Here is a 17,752-nt window from a genome sequence, read left to right as displayed (position 1 = left end):
AAATGCTGGAATGGGGGCCAGAAGAACCACCTTTTACTTCCTGCTCTGACGCTAACTACTGGTTTGGCGGTGGATAAGTCAAGACTCTGGAGCCTGGGCTTCCATCTCCTAAACGAACAATGCGAGCATTCGCATTCGTTTACATCTTGTCCAAACCTCTCTGGCTCAGTGAGTCTGTGATTACTAACACAGGGGTGCAGAGGAGTTGCCATGGAGACGTGTGCTGCAGTAACATAATGAAGCTGAACGGTTTCCCACTTTAGATATGGAACTATTGTTACAACAATTCTAATATTTTAAAATAATGATATCTGTACTTATTTCTTGAGAGTAATGTGTGAAAATCAAGAAATATATTGTATACTCAGCAAGTATACAAAAGCCAGATTTTAGATGTCGAATGTGTCTGATTATATGTATCATCAGTCTGACATCTATCTATCTATCTATCTATCTATCTATCTATCTATAGATGTCAGTTCTTGGCTTAACATTTTAAGAAGGTATTTCAAAGAAGCAAATATATATATGTTTGCATAAAATAAGACAAATGCCTCATTGTATATGTAATAAATGAACAATTTTTTTGCCTAATTAAATAATTCTATGAATTATATGCTTCTGTTCTCTAGGGGGAAATATACAAAATACTGTTTTGACTGACTTAGATGATCTTTTTTTTGCATTCCCTTTAGACCTTTTCTCTAGAGAGTTCAAGGAATTTCTTAACCAAGTTTTAAATTAAGTTTTAATCCCAGAATGCCCTTGAGATATAGGTAGGTTTGTGAAGGGATTATTATCAAGCAAGCTGTCACACACAAAAAGAACATCTCTCGAACTGGTATGATTGTTCAGTTCAATCACTGATTTCCACTTCACCACATTAACCCTGTATTTACAGTCTGCTGAATACAGAATAGATTAGAAATAACTGCATGCAAGGGATGCTATATGAAATTGCTTTTTATGGATTTATATCATTTTTACTCTTAAGTATTATAATCTATGAAAGAAATTATATATTTTTTCATTTTTATGAATGGATTTCCAATATTTGCCATAATAAACTCTCTTCAGGATTAAATTCTGAGTTAGGTGAGTAAATAAGAATGCCTTTGAAAAATAAATGTGTGTGTATACACACAGGTGTGTGTGTGTGTTTATAAGACACAGTACACACGCTATATGACAGCTAAAACACATATATATTATCTTTTGTTTACACGTATGTGTATGTGTGAGTGGCACATAATAAAATTTGGGGAAACATGCTAGATGATAGTTAAATTGCATAAGTAATTAGTGTATGTTTTGCATAAAACAAGCAGGGATTATTTGATTCCCATTTTAGGAGAGAAATGTGATAAATTGTTTGACGTGAAAATAAATAATGAATTGTTCTAACAGTGCAAGCTTAAGGAAGAACCCATTTTGCTTTTGAGCTTTGTCTTTTTAGGACTATATCATTTAAATTTTTTTGTGTTTTTAACTTGGCTTACCTATTTGCTTGTTTCCATTGCAACTGTGTCAATTCAATGCTGGAAGGAAAAAAAGAAATACGACCTTGCTACTTACTCTTAAAATATTTCCACTGTTTACTCTGAAAAGCGTGTTATGTATTACTCGGCTCAGGGAGAATAGTTTGGGGGGTCCTTATGAAACTGGTTCACCATTCTCTGTCTCAGTTTTTCATCTTCTATTAAACTGCAACATAGTACATCAAAACTGGGAAGGGACTTAGAGAAGAGAGTGTTGGAAATACCTACTTAGAAAATGAAGGTTAGGACAACTGCTCTGATAATCTGAAGGGGAAATTGTAAGGCTCACCTATCCTAATGTGTGGAGTGGCCAACGCAGCCCCCTACATACTGGGCGCGGGGAGGGGAGGTGTTGCTATTGCACATAGTCTCTGAAATGTTATCTCTGGGGTTGAATAAGAGTGGCCATTTTTACAGATCAAGAAACAGAGGCCCACAGGGTTTAAACAGATCATCTGAGATGGCAGTGTTAGTGGTCATCTTGGTTCTGCATGACGTTCAAAAAGGAATCATTGCTGTTTTTAGATGATTCAAGGAAAAAAAGAAAGGTTGGAGAAAGAGTTGGGAAAGAGGGCAGAAGTGGGACCTTCCCCGGGCACCCCCTGCAGAGGGCCCTTGCTGCAAAGATGTGACCACTTACTGAAGAGGAGGGGCTGCGTAGGTTCCGTTAGGGTGTGAGGAGGCGTCGCACCTGTGGGCAGTGCATCCCCCGGCCTCAGAAAGGGCACAGAAGAAAGGAAGATCTGGAATCGAGGCTGAACCTTCCCAAAGCCTCCCTCATTTCCAGGGCGCTCCTCCGTAGTCACAGTATTGACAGAGGCTGGTGGGACCTCTTTTCTCTGGGTAGGAGGATGGGTTGGGCTGTACAAGCTGGGTCAGTGCTGGTCTCCCTTGGCAGTAGGTAGGGGACCAGGTTCAGAAGACATGCGGCTTTTGCTTTTGCAACTTCATGCCATTACAAAATGTTCATTTCTGCTCAAGAGAGAATACCGAATCTAGAGAATACAAAGCAATAGATTAAAAAAGAAAAGAAAAGAAAATCACATGGCTATATACAAGTAAAAGCAAAATGCAGCTTACTGGAACATTATACAGAAGAGTACTTAACCTTGCAGATACTTTGTTCCTAGTTCTGAAAGCCAGCGGATGTGTCCTATTTTAGTGGTGCCTGACCAATCTTCCTGAGGGCCCTTGAGGTCTTTGTTGTTCAGAAAATGCGGTCCCGAAAGCTTTTGTGTAGAACTGATGTCTTCTTCAAGCTCAAAGGCAGTTTGTCCTTGACCAAGTTTCCTTGACACAACACTCTTAAGCGCTACAGCATTTATCATGTACGCCTCCCCATATTTGAGTCATGCTATTGTCTTTACTTGTTCAAAGATTTCCATCTGGCCAATTTGTGTTATGTACTTTTCAAAAAAAAAAGTTTCTTGAGCTGTGGGACATGGCTTATAATGATTGAAACCCCATATATGTTTATTTTAATACAACTATCATAGTAACTACAAGATTTTTTTTTTTTTTTTGAAAAATTGCATCAGGTAGGTACTTTCCTGGGTAGTTAAGTTCCTTTAATGTCAAGATTTCTATATTATACTGGCACAGATGGGAAAAAGGAAAGGGCTTTTTTTTTTTTTTTTCCCTTTAAAGTTCCTTTTACGCTGTTTATAAAGTTTTGTCATGCATGTTATCTTGTAAGAGTTGCACAATCACTTTGTGAGTTAGTATGGCAGGAATTGTTATTTCCATTAGGTTGATGAAAAAAACTCCTGAAGTCCAGATACCTACAATGCTGTGTCAACAGTCCCAGGGCTAATGGGTGGTATTAAAATCTTTCCACCTCTTCCCCTAATCTCAGAAGCTTTACTCTCTGTACTGTAGTGTTTTGAAGTGTGAGATATTTCTTGGAGGGGGGAAACAAACCTTAAGTATTTGCCTCAAGGAGTTCCCGTCGTGGCTCAGTGATTAACGAATCCTACTAGGAACCGTGAGGTTGCAGGTTCAATCCCTGGCCAGTGGGTTAAGGATCTGGCATTGCCGTGAGCTGTGGTGTAGGTTGCAGACTCGGCTTGGATCCTGTGTTGCTGTGGCTCTGGTGTAGGCCGGTGGCTCCAGCTCCGATTTGACCCCTAGCCTGGGAACCTCCATACGCCGTGGGAGCGGCCCAAGAAATGGCAAAAAGACAAAAAAAAAAAAAAAAAAAAAAAAAGTATTTGCCTCAAGCTTTTATCATTTTTATTGAAAAAAAAAGAAATTAGACTTCATAAACATTTATTAATTGAATAAATGAATCAGCGAAATAATTTAGAAAATATTGCTTTTGTCAGCAGTCTTGAATGGGAGAATATTTTTGAGTTTCTTTCAGCTTGTTGCCACAGAAACTCTAAAAAAATAACACTGGAGAATAAAGACAAGACTGAAGCAAATGGGTAAAAGAAACAGCAGTGACACTGTCATAAACTCTTTGGATCCATCAAATTTGTAGACTTCCTAGCCAGACTCAGAATTTTCTATATGCTCTACTTTCTTGCCTCCCCCCCCACATCTTATTTCTGCAAAAAGATAGAGATAAACCCTGGAAAACTGGGACCCTATCCTTTATTTTGTTTTCTTATCACAGGACCCCAGAGCTTACTACTGCAGTCAAAGGCAATTAAAAACATCAGTCTGCTAGTCGGAATTAATTTAAGAAAAATGTTGTTCTAAGAAGGCATTATCTATATAATGGTTTCTCTAGGTCAGTGCTGGCAGTTAATTTTCAGCTTCGGTCTCCAGCCAGAGGCAGTACCAACTTGTTGTCACAGAATTATGACTGTAAGATCCAAAGGACAGAAACAGTGCCTATTTTTACAGTACCCTGCTGGCAATATTCAAGGCTAAGTGTATACTTGATGAGTTATAAACACAAATGAGTAACGGGCTTGGACCAGTGCCTCACAGGCCATTAAAACCTGCCCCCAGGCCCCGAGACTCCGCATACTGTATCTCTGGGACTTTTTCTTCCTCAGGACTAACAATGGGGTTAAAAGTGATTTCCTTAGTTCCACCCACTCTTGAATTCTCTAAAAAAGATGACATCATTTTCTTCTGGTGTTAAGTGTTTTATTGCTTATCACCATAAGCAAATGGGGGGGGAGGTGAGGGGTAGGGGGAGTCGGGGCAGGGGGAGATTTAAAAAACAAATAGAGAAGGTTAAAATCTTGTCCAGCCTCAAAGATATGGTTCTGGCCTTGACTTCCTATATCAAGGAAGATGGCAACTTCCAACTTCTTCTCTTAACTCTAAGCATGGAGCTCACCAACCCACGTTGCTGCCTTCTTCCAGTCCTCTGTGCGTGAAAGGCCATGTGAGTCTTCTATCTTGCAAAATCCCTGCTTCCTGGCTTATATTGTAATCAAAAAGTTAGTCCAGGAAAAATAAGAGGAGACCCTAAATGGGCAACCAGCACCTTTGAGGACCTCCGTATTTGATAGTAGCCAGCATACTGCCAATTAGTTTATTCATTCTTTATACGTCCGTTTGGAATCTACTGGGATCCTAGCACAGCTCTAGGTGTTGGAGAGAGAACAAACAAAAATGATCTCTGGCCTCACAGAGCTTGCATTCTAGCGGAAGAAGCAAAAATATAAACACAGGGAAGACTTGTCTGAGAAGAAGGTGGCATTTGAGCCTAGTCTTGAAGACTTGAAAGAGAAAACTGGAAAGGGAGAAGAGATTTCCAGACAACGTGAGGAGCAGGGTCAGACTCCCGGAGGAGGGAACACAGAGTGTGTGTGCTAGAGTGGGAGAGAGAGGCGGGCGGTAGCACGAGACAAGATGGGCCAGGGAGAGGCTGGTTGGGGACTGAAAGGTAGGTCACACAGTGCCTTGTTGGTGTTACCCTGCAGGCACTTAAAGGGTTTTGGCTTTTACTCTGAGAACATGAGGCATGAAAGAACTTTGAGGGGAGTCCAGTGATGTGGCTTAAATGACACTGTAATTGCTCTGTGCTTAACTCACCTGAGTTGGAAGCCCTCTGAGAACGAAGGTTATGTGTTATTCATGTCTACAGACACTCCAGTTCCTGACCTAGATTAGGTCTCCGCTGGTAAAATGGCTCCAGAGAGCATCCGATAGAAGGATGCTTCCAAGCTCCAAGGCAATGGTTGCTTTGTCTTTGAGACACTTTAGGAATGCCTTAGGTCCAGTGTAAATCGCTCAGAAGGTTCATCACAATAAATTGAAATTTGCCCTTTGGAGAATCTTCTCATTGTTGTTCCTGTGCCCTTTGTGCCGGCCATGGCAGTTGTTATCTGGTTTTATTTCTCTGCTTGGGCTGGAAAGAAAATCAGGGAGTTGCTTTTCCTGGCATCATAAGAATGGCATTTGTGTATATCAGTCACGAGTCTACTTGGACCTGTTGATTTTTTTAGCAGATTAAGAAAAGGGAAAGAAATGATCTCTTTGGGCTAGTTTAGTTGTGATATTGTTGGCAAAGACAATCTTAGAGTAGCTCACCTTTATAGATTCTTCTTACTTGATTAACCTGATTTCCTTTGTTTTGTTTGGATGCAGACTTAGCAAATAAGATTTTCCAGAATTAGCAAACCTGTCTTGAGGTCTGAGGATACCAGGTGACTGTGAGCAGAATGCAACCAATGCTGATCAGAAAGGAATAAAGGATGGGCTGTTCTAAGCCCTGTGCAGTAGCTTAACGTAGTGTGAAGCCTGAGTATGGAGGAATGTAAATAATAAAATGTGCCATTACTCATTATTAAAGGATGAGAATTGCAGTCCTTCCATAGACCATCCAGACAAGGTTGAATGGCTTTTTCCAAGGTCATTCAGTCTATTAACACTATTGCAAAATTAAAATCTATGTTTTGGATCCTCTCCTCCCATTGATATCGTTCTGCTTCTGGGAGTAGACTTTAAAACAAGTCCAGAGAAACATCAGTTTAATATTTGATGACAGTGTGAACTACAGAATCCTTTAGGAGGCAGAATGGGATATGTGTGTGTGTGTGTGTGTGTGTGTGTGTGTGTGTGTGTGTGGAGGTGAAGGGAAGATGTGTGTATATTGAGCAAGAAAACACGATCAGTCTGGAATATTCCTGGAATGCTCTTCTGGCAGGAATGTTTGTGGCCTGCTTAAGGAAAGGAAGACTGGCTTTATTGAGACAAGTGAAAAGAAAAGTGAAATGACATGTAATGAGGTAACGATGACCAAAGTCATGAATGTAGCAACTGGCAGTGGAAATAAAACAGAAGCAGTGGATTTAGAAGGAATCAAAATTTAGAGTTTTTCTCTGTGCTATTTCTCTTCCTGTCTCTGTCTCTGGCATCAGAGTAATGAAAATCTTGGGCTTGCTGATCAGACCAGACCTGCATTAAATCTCTATTTGTTCACATATTAACTGCATAGTGTGTGACTGACTCTAAGTCTCTCACAGGTTTATCAATAGAGAATTGATGAGAAAGGGAGTTCCCATGTGGTAATGAACCTGACTAGCATCCACAAGGATGTGTGTATGATCCCTGGCCTTGCTTAGTGGGTTAAGGATCCGGCGTTGCCATGAGCTGGGGTGTAGGTTGCAGACATGGCTCAGATCCCGTATTGTTGTGGTGTAGGCTGGCAGCTGCAGTTCCGATTTGACCCCTAGCCTGGGAACTTCCATATGCTGTAGTCATGGCCCTAAAAAGACAAAAAAAAAAAAAAAAAAAAAAAAAAAAAAGAATTGATGAGATAATCAATTTAAAATATTGAATGCACTACCTGTAAGATATAGATTCTGGGTCTATGGGATAATGATGGCCTCATTATTAGCAATGAGTCCTCAAGGTTTTTGAGGCTGGTTTCAAAGCACCTGGAATGGTATGAGTAAGGCATAGAGGCCGCCATGAACAGGATTGCTAGGTGTACCATGGTTAATGGAGAATGAGTGAGGTTCAGAATTGGGCCACCAAGATGTAAGCTCCAATTTGACCAAGCACTGAGAGCCAGTTAGGTGTGGAGGCTAGGGTTAAAGTTACAGGGTGGGAAGTGAGAACAGTGTCTAAGGTAAACTCCTAAGAGTCTTCTTTTGCCTGGAGTTGGCTTCCATACCTATGAAATGTTGACTGGTGAGTGACAGCAAGTTGAGGTACACGAGAAAAAAAGGACTAAGGAAAGAGAGATGAATATAATGTAAGAATCAGGGCAACGGTACTGAGACCAAGTAAGCAAACTAGAATGAGAAAGATTTAGAGACTTCGGATAGACCAAGCCTATGGACAGAGTCCAAAAAAAAGAGCACGTGGAAAATCCGGTAGAATAGAGGAAATGGGGAAGGAGTCATTGTCCAATGGTCAGACAACCATCAAATCCAGGAGATCAAGAAATTCATAGCAATAAGATGCATAACGTCTGGTAGAGAAGCAAACATGAAGCATCAGTAACTGACTCTGACATTAAAACTACTCGATATTCAGCCAACCAGAAGAGAGTCTTTTCTGGATTTACCCTGGAGTATGATGATCCCAAGAGAGATGATCTGAGTGGACGTTTCCAGACCAGGATAACCCCAAACATTTGCCTGCTAGCAGTGCAGGGACCAGGGCATCATGTTTCTCTGGCAGGGGGATTCTGTAACAAATCAAGTGCTTCTGGTCAAATGTCTTCCCTCTGCTTTCATCTTTCTTCGGCTGCCGCTGCCGCCAAGCGTAGCTCCTTAAAGTCTGTGATGGCTTTAGAACCTGGTAAGCCCTGAGGGCTGGAGTTGTATTTGATTTCCTACCTCCCAAAGGAACAAGAGAGTAGGAGGAAGTGTAGGAGTAGAAGCAGCAGGAAGGAGCAATGAAACAGGAAGTCACGTGGAAAAGAGACAGGAAATCTGGGTAGTTTCGGGTCACGACTCAAATAATGGGGCATCCCCCTAATTCCCTATTAAAGGTGGCTGTAGAAATCAGAAACTTCCTGCCCTTTGTCCTTATGTTGAGTTCACTGCAGATTATTGGTCTCATAGGTTTACTCAACTGTGCTATTTCACACATAATTGGATGTTACTTGCTCATTTTTCCCCCTTGAGAGAAATCAGAGTTTCTTAAGTAGGAGATGTTTCCCAGCCTTGGAAAGATAGAGAATTTTCTCAATCTGTATTTCCCTAGTTGGCATAGATATGAAAGCCAACTGGGAAAGTATCTGTTGGAAGAAAAAGGATTTCAGGGCAGCCTTTATTTAAGACTCAAAACATATCACATGGTTTATAGAGTAGACAGGTAGATGTGCTCCTTCAGGGCTTAACTTGAGAGCATCAGCATTGACTAAGGAGAGCTAATTTATTATTTTCTGGTTTTTTTTTTTTTGTTTGTTTGTTTTTTTTCTTGTCTTTTGCTATACCATGGCATATGGGGGTTCGCAGGCCAGGGGTCGAATCAGAGCTGTAGCTGCAGGTCTACACCATAGCCACTGGCCTATGCCACAGCCACAGCAACAACAGATTCAAAAGGCAACTTAGATGTACATAGCAGCTCATGGCAACGACGGATCCCTTAACCCACTGAGTGAGACCAGGGATCAAAACCTAATCTTCATGGATACCATTTGGGTTAGTGAGCGCTAAGCCACAACCAGGAACTCCCTAATTGACTATTTTCTGAACGGAAATGTGGTCGAGACGAATGATGAAGAATGCTCAAACAGGAAAAGTGTCACAGCTATTTATTGAATTCTTGTTTGGGGTGTTTTTTGTAAACACTTCAATCATTCTGTGACATTTTACAGTGTAACAAGATTTTGGTGTTTGTGAAACATGCTTTTGAAATTGCCCCAAACTGGATTTCTCTTTCTCCCTCTCTCTCTCTCATCAAATTGACATTGGGTACAAGTTCATGAATCTTGAATGACTAGTCTAGTCACTCAAACTCTTTTGATGGCAAGGTCCAGAAGTAAACGTGTTTAAAAGAAAGGGAATTTTGTGTAAAAGAAAAGGAAAGTCAGGAAGCCTCAGACAAGAAATCCAACTGGAAGTGAGGTCAGCCATGCAATGAGACACCAACATCAAATGCTTTCACTGACATGTGAAATCTGAAAAAAGGACAGACTGAACTTCTTTGCAGAACAGATGCTGACTCACAGACATTGAAAAACTTATGGTCTCCGGAGGAGACAGTTTGGGGAGTGGGGGAATGTGCTTGGGTTGTGGGATGGAAATCCTGTGAAATCAGATTGTTATGATCATTATACAACTACAGATGTGATAAATTCATTTGAGTAATTAAAAAAAAGAAAGAAAGAAAAAAAAAAGAAAGGAAAAAAAAAAAAAAGAAAGGAAATCCAGCTGGGTCCCAGGAAGGTTTTGGAATTCAATACACTTTGCTCTATTTTTCTTGATCTCATCAGTCTACTTTTTTATGGCAGATTAAGGCTTTCTTGTTGCTCCCAAATTGACACATTGTAATCTCAGTCTCCCAGCATGACTGCAAAGTAGTTTAAAGCCTTGTTGCATATTCTTGAAAGAGAACAACTGTTTACTTCCCAGCCCCCACCTCCTTAGGTCAGAAAGCCAACACTGGTTTCATCATACATGGTATGAATGTGGTTTCTGAGATTTCAGGGCATGCAGAGGCAGTGGCCAGAAAAAGAAAGCTGTTATGGGCTTGGCGAATCATTCTAAATTCATCTATCCTGCCATGCCCCAAAGGTGAACACTGCCTGGCACCAAGGATGCTCTCAATAAATATTTGTCAGGGAGTTCCCGCATGGCTCAGCGGGAACCCAGCTAGTATCCATGAGGATGCGGGTTCAACCCCTGGCCCTGCTCAGTGGGTTAAGGATCTGGCGTTGCTGTCAGCTGCAGCATAGGTTACAGAGGCAGCTCAGTTCTGGTGTTGTCGTGGCTGTGGTGTAAGCCTGCAGCTGCAGCTCTGATTGGACCCCTGGCGTGGGAACTTCCATATACCGCAGGTGTGGCCCTAAAAAAAACAAAAGAAAAAAATACGTATTTGTCAAATGAAATATTTATTGATTGAATGAACTGGCAAGGATATAAGAATACATTTGGCTAGGTAGATGAAGGTGTTTTTGCATTTTGAACCTTACGAGAGTAGATATTTATCAGTTAATTGCTGTAACAGGGAACTTTATTTACATTAGTTAAGATCATTTGATTCCTGGCTGTTTGTATGTATTTGTAAAAATCATTTTAAAATTTAAAAATTATAAATGGCTGTGAGAATATTTGAATGACTTAATACACATATGTAGTCATTTTAATAGTATTTTTTTCTTTATTTTTTAAAAACTAATTTCATATTCATGAAGACAAAGCCTGGAGTAATTCGCCCCGTACCTGTTAAATCCAAAATATTACTGAAAAAAGAGGAAGAAATCTATGAACCCAACCCTTTCAGTAAATACCTGGAGGATAACAATGACTTCTTTTCGGAGCAGGTGAGCATGCACGTGAGAAAGTCTGATATTTGGCTAAATAACTGTACAAATTATAGATATGCCTCTATGAATATAGTGTGTGCCAGAAAATGTTTATGTGATTGGAATAGCCTTAGTAATAAAGAAGATGTATTTTTTTGCATAATAAAAAAAAATCCTCAAGTGTTTCCAGGATGGTATTTTGAAGTATTTAATTTTCTTTTTTTTCCTGAAAATTTTCTACTTAGTCCTAGTATTGTTTGGGGGATCAAGACATTACTCCCTATAAAGACATCATGGAGTCACTGACTGGATGAGTCACATAGGTGTTGCTTCCTTATTTCTAAAATCCTGCTTCCTGAAGTTCCTGTTGTGGCACAGCAGAAATGAATCTGACTAGTAACCATGAGGTTGTGGGTTCGATCCCTGGCCTCGCTCAGTGGATTAAGGATCTGGTTGCAGATGCAGCTCGGATCCTGCATTGCCATGGTTGTGGCGTAGGCTGGCAGCTGTAGCTCCAATTCAACCTCCATATGCCGCGGGTGCAGCCCTAAAAAAAAAAAAAAGGTGAAAATAAAATAAAATCCTGCTTCCTTTTGAATGATGTGGTACTTTAAGTTTGGTATCTTAGTACAGACAAAAGATCTGTTTGGATTCATACCAGCTTAGTAGAGATGATGCGATTCCCTAGATTGAATGGTAAGTAGGTAGGGGATAGGGGCTTCAGTTATTTTCTGGCTTTGTTGTTCTTTTGGTTTATGTACAAAAAAGGTATATTATCTTCCCTTTATATATCCTATATTTTGCAGAAGTTATAATGGAAGGTTATTGATGGTACACTATAATATATGGGGAAAATACACATTTATACAACAGGAAAGTTCATGTATTATCTCAAAGAAAGCATACATCTTTATTTGTCATTAAAATGCAACAGATAGGCATGGATTATGTGTTGTATGTCTCAAACATTATTACATGTTTAAGCAATGTAAGCAATCCAGAAACCTTCCTGGATGCAACCAGGATACTCAAGATGACCATATTTGGTAACCTATGATAGAATAGATTTATACAGGATATAAGGTGCTGTACTCTTTTTAAATTTCAGTTTGAAAAATGATAACAGTATTCTTGAAAATATAAATTACATTCATACTTGTGAAACATTAAGGATATCTTATCTGCCACGTATTAACTCTATATAACAGTGAGCAAGCTGTTTCATCTTTCCACACTTCAGTGTCTTAATGCACAAAATGAGGCATTCAGATCAGGTACTTTTTATGGGTCCTTCAAATTCAAAAATCTGGGTTACTTAAAATCTAAGATTAACTCTGACTAGGTTAAAAGTTTTGAAACAGTTCATTATAAGTACATTTTCATGCTTAGCCAAAGTTTACATTCATAAAATGGAGATGGTAGTGTTTTATGCTTATTTATATATACTTTATGAAGACTGAAAGAATTTGGATAAATTAAATATTTTTAGAAGGCACTAATAACATTGAAAATGATAATTAGAAGCAATTATTTCAATTTTATAGAATAAAATGCACCCCTCAATTTAAATTAAATAGAGAAATCTTACTGATATATAAGATTGCGTTCAGTAAATCTGCACATAAAAGAAATGAAAATTCCTGTTAGGAAAGCATATTTTCGTCAACAGGAAAGCTTACTAAATATCTGTTGTTTATATGACACTAATATTTTAGAGGCTTAATGTGACATTTTAGATGGTATGGGTTTATTACAAAAATTTGTAAATGTAATCTAGTGTTATATGACAAAAATGCCAACAATTAAAATAAATTTCACATATTATCCATGTAACATATTCTTCAAATATGATCTAATGCTATAAAATAATAATTTTGTTCTTTTATATTAGTATAATTTCAAATTTATGTATTTTACCTTAAACAAGATTCTTTGTAGAATGTCGAAGAATATAATTTATCACAATCTGCTGTCCTCTGAAATGATGAATTCCATTTTCAGGTGTAGGAAATTCTCTTTAAAGGAAGTTATTAGTTCTTGGAGTTCTCTGGTGGCTCAGAGGGTTAAGGATCTGGCCTTGTCACTGCTGTGGCTCTGGTTGCTGCTATGGCACAGGTTCAATCCCTGGCCCAGGAAATTTTGCATGCGGTGTGGCCAAAAATTAACAAATGAATAAATTACCAGTTTTTTTTTCCCCCATAGCTTTTCCTGACTATACAGCAAATTTAAAGCTGTTTATGTACAATATAAACCCATGTATTTTCAGATAATGTGTGGAAAATTTGAGTTCTTTTGCAAGTATTTTGGTGCCACAGACATAGACTTATATTTTCTTTCGATCACTTCATTTTTGTGTATATCCCAACTTCTCTGTGGAACATGGGAAGTAATAGGAGCCAGCTGACTGTCAGAACTGAAAGAAGTCTGTACTTCTTTCAGAGTACTTAAAAGTGAATTCCAGGAGTTCCCACTGTGACACAGTGGGCTAAGAATCCAACTATAGTGGCACGGGGTTGCTGCAGACTGGTGCAGTGGGTTAAAACGACCTGACATTCCTAAAGCTGGGGCTCAGATTCCAACCTTAGCCCAAGAACTTCCATATGCCCAGGGTGAGGCCATAAAATCAAAAACCAAAAAAAAAAAAAAAAAACAGGTGAATTCCAAACATTCCCTGGTCTTACTCATTGACCTTGCAGGAGAAGAAAAATGCATATACTGGAAAACTGAGAAATTTCATAGGCTATCAACTGGCCTCTACATAGAGTTCTCACTGCCATCTCGTTGTGGCCAGAATCTACAATGGAGGCAGGTACAAAAGACAGTGCACCAGGGTAGAGGCTGAGATCGCCTCAAAAAAGTAAATTGAGCAACAGCAATTTATGATCTCAGTCAGCATGGCTGCTTCATCAGAACGTCACAAAAGAGAGCATACTCAGATTCAGTTCTAGGCACTGTTGCGTTCTCTTAGCTGCTGCCACAGAATAAATTGAATGGTTCTAAACTCAGTTGATCTCACCCACCCATGTAATGGAAAATTCTTAAGCCCGACAGTTGGGCCAAATTGAACCAGCTTACATTCACTAATCTGCCTTGTACTGGGGACAGTTCCACATGACAGGAGATGCTGGATGGGATTCTGAAGTCAGTAAATTTCCCCGAGCAGCTTCAGGGCCATAAAATATGATTTCAAAACTGTTAGAAAATGTCAGACACCAAAGATGATGAGACCAGACGGAAATGTATTTACTGTAGCTGAAGAAGTTACCACCAGGCAGACGTTTGAACTGATAATGAACTGAGAATTTGCCTGGAGACAGCCTCTCAGTACTAAAAGCCAAGTTTGCAACCAAATAGCTAATCAAGTAATTGAGACTTATTAATCAACAACCTTTCCATCAGCATGACATAGGCCAGGAAGCCTCACTGTGTATTAGACGGATCTTTAAACGAAGACTCTCCAGAATGAAGCTGATGTTTTTTTTCTGAAATTACTTTTAAATTCATTATTGTAACAGCTTGTGGTCTTTTTGAGGTTCTTTTGAGGAACAAAATTCCTCATACTCCACATATGGATTGAAAACTATGGTGATGTACTTTGAAGCATAGTTCTATTGATAATTAAAGGCAGTGGTGAAAAATAATTAACAGAATTGATTGGACAAATGGGCATCCAGAAAATATAGAGGCTTAGAAAATTGATTCACTGAGGAGAATGAAGACATTAAAGAGACATGGTTTTTGTTTGTGGATACTTGCGAGTTTACAAAATATATTGATTATTTTCTGGTCATTTAATGTATCTAATTAGACAAAAGTGATTTCTTCACTAAAGATTCTTAATAGAAAAAGCAGTTGCTAACCTCAGTTATATATAATGTTATTTAAAACATTCTTTTGCATTCTAAATGAATTAGTAATTCAATTCATGATATTAGAGATGTCATTTCTTTCTTGAAGCCCCAGAGGAATGTATAAAAAAGATTTTGGACAGAATTAAAGGAGAGGATATTTTTGTTTCATCTGATTTTCCTGGAAAAGTTTTTCTTTCTTTCTTTTCTTTTTTTAATGCAAAATAATGTTTTCCGGCATGTATGCCTCTTAAATTTTATTTTCCTTCTAATTTGCTTCAATAGGGAAAAGAACATGTTTTTGTGTGAAAATGACCACTTAATGAATTTCCCCCACATATTTCACAGAGAACATTAAAGGGTAATGATAGGGAATTTCTTTGTTTAGTGTTTACATTCTCTCTTTTCTTCTGAGTTTTCTTAGACATCTGACTTTCCTACCAAACTCTCTGACATTCAGCTTTGATGGTTATGTGGGTGATTTCCAGATTTCTAATTAGTCATTGAGTTATATTTTTCCTGTGACCTTCACCTTCACTTCCTTCTGTCACTCACACGTTATTATTACAGAGCAAACACTCATGGATAATACTACCTTTTATTCTGAATGACTTCTGGCTTTGCTACAAATTGCTGCTTTTTCAACATTTGTTTCTCAATCAAGATGGCTCACTCTCTTTTGTCGTAAAATGATCTTTTCTCATTGCTAGTCTTTTATTAAGTTTTTTTTTCAGATTAAAATGTTTAACTTTTTAAGATCTAGAAATAATTGGTTTGCTGAATAGTTTCAAGGGGAGAGGACTGAAATTCCATGTAGGGTTTCATTTTTTTGGAAGTGTTAAGACTGGAGATTTGGCTTCTCCAAGTTTTACCTGGTTGTTTTTGCTTATTCAAGTAATGAAATCCTTATGAGTTTTTTTTCTCTCTCTTTTTCATTTTTTGTTTGCCTGCCTTCCTTCCTTCTTTCCTCTATATTTAATAGGTAATAAGCAACTTATAGTGAACAGCTTATATACTACATGTAATGGATAATTTATCAACACAATAAACTTTTTTTTAATATTGTAAAAAATTATCCTAAGAAACAATACTTGCTCCTTCCTCCAGGAAATAATCAGATAGGATCCCCTCTTCAAATGTGAGCTTTTGTCTCTCCCTTTTATTAATTTATTGTTATGATTATTATTGCTTTAAGCTTTCTCTTGACCTTGTATATGTACCATGGAGGACTGGACCTAAAGGCTTGCAGTTTTCTACACTGATAAGGGAGACTTCTTCTCCTGTCCCCCTTCCACTGCTTTATGTAGGGTTAAGAATCTTTGATTTTTACTTGCTTTAAGACTAACACAAAAAGAAGACCTATTTTCCACTTCTACCAAAATAGATGAGATAATTCTAATAGTTAGTTAAGCCACTGAATTAAGCTTTAAGAAATTAGTTGTTTAACAAATACTTGGTGAGTATGTAGTGTCTCCATTTAAATCTACAGGGAAACAATGACATCCTAAAGCTTTATGCAAATGTATCCTCTGTCTTTTTTAATTCGTGATATCCCCAGATATCTAATTTAAGGGGGATCATTTTGACAATATTGATTCTTCCAATCCAAGAGAATGGCATATCTTTCCATCTGTTTGTGTTATCTTTGACTTCTTTCACCAGCATCTTATAGTTTTTAGAGTACATGTCTTTTGTCTCTTTAGGTAGGTTTATTCTTACGTATTTTATTCTTTTTGATGTGATGGAAAATGCGATTGTTTCCCTAATTTCTCTTTCTGATCTTTCATTTTTAGTGTGTAGAAATGCAGTTGATTTCTATATAATAATTTTGTATCCTGCAACTTCACCAAACTTACTGATGAGCACCCAAAGTAATCTACAGATTCAATGAAATCCCTATAAAATTACCAAGGACAGTTTTCACAGAACTAGAACAAAATATTTTAAAGTTTTTTTGGAAGTACAAAAGACCCAGAATAGCCAAAGCCATCCTGAGAAAGAAAAATGGCACTGGAGGAATCAGACTCCCTGACTTCAGACCATACTACAAAGCTATAGTCATCAAAACTGTATGGTGCTAGCACAAAAACAGATAGATCGATAGATTGATAGATAGATAGATAGATAGATAGATAGATAGATCGATCGATCAGTGGGACAAGATAGAAAGCCCTGAATTAAACCCATGTACCTACGGCCAACTAATCCTTGACAAAGGAGTCAAGAATATACAATGGAGAAAAGACAGTCCCTTCAATAAGTTGTGCTGGGAAAACTGGACAGCTACATATAAAGGAATAAAATTAGAGCACTTTCTAACACCATACACAAAAATAAATTCAAAATAGATTAAAGACCTAAATATAAGACCAGATACTATAAAACTTTTAGAGGAAAACATAGGCCAAACACTCTGTGACATAAACCACAGCAATGTCTTCTCAGGTCCACCTGCTAGAGTAATGAAAATAAAAACAAAAATAAACAAATGTGACCTAATTAAACTTAAAAGGTTTTGCACAGCAAAGAGAACCCTGAACAAAATAAAAAGACAACCCACAGAATGGGAGAAATATTTACAAATGAAGCAACTGACAAGGGATTAATCTAAAAATATATAAACACCTCCTGCAGCTCAATACCAAAAAAACAAACAACCCCACCAGAAAATGTGCAGAAGATCTAAACAGGCAGTTCTCCAAAGAAGACATACAGATGGCCAAAAAACACATGAAAAGATGTTCAACATCATTAATTATTAGGGAAATGCAAATCAAAACTACTATGAGGTACGAGCTTGCACTAGCCAGAATGGCCATCATCCAAAAGTCTACAAATGATAAATGCTGGAGAGGATGTGGAGAAAAGAGAACTCTCTTACACTGTTGGTGGGAATGCAAATTGGTGCAACCACTATGGAGAACATTGTGGAGATTCCTCAAAAAACTAAAAATAGAATTACCATTTGAACTAGCAAT

The 17,752-nt window shown here is 38.2% G+C and overlaps 1 protein-coding gene across 36 annotated transcripts in view; it reads left to right on the top strand.

Moving 5' to 3' along the window:
* The window catches only part of MLIP (muscular LMNA interacting protein), a 239,016-nt gene that overhangs the window by 169,907 nt on the left and 51,357 nt on the right, over positions 1-17,752 (top strand). For all 36 annotated transcript variants that reach the window (XM_021098546.1, XM_021098542.1, XM_021098545.1 and 33 more), the window contains one exon: positions 10,816-10,944. In XM_021098546.1, the coding sequence (XP_020954205.1) occupies positions 10,816-10,944 (129 nt within the window). The remainder of the gene's footprint in view (positions 1-10,815; positions 10,945-17,752) is intronic.

This window comes from Sus scrofa, chromosome 7 (genome assembly GCF_000003025.6).
Source record: "Sus scrofa isolate TJ Tabasco breed Duroc chromosome 7, Sscrofa11.1, whole genome shotgun sequence".
Lineage (NCBI taxonomy): Eukaryota > Metazoa > Chordata > Mammalia > Artiodactyla > Suidae > Sus > Sus scrofa.
This window is presented reverse-complemented; position numbering and strand designations above follow the sequence as displayed.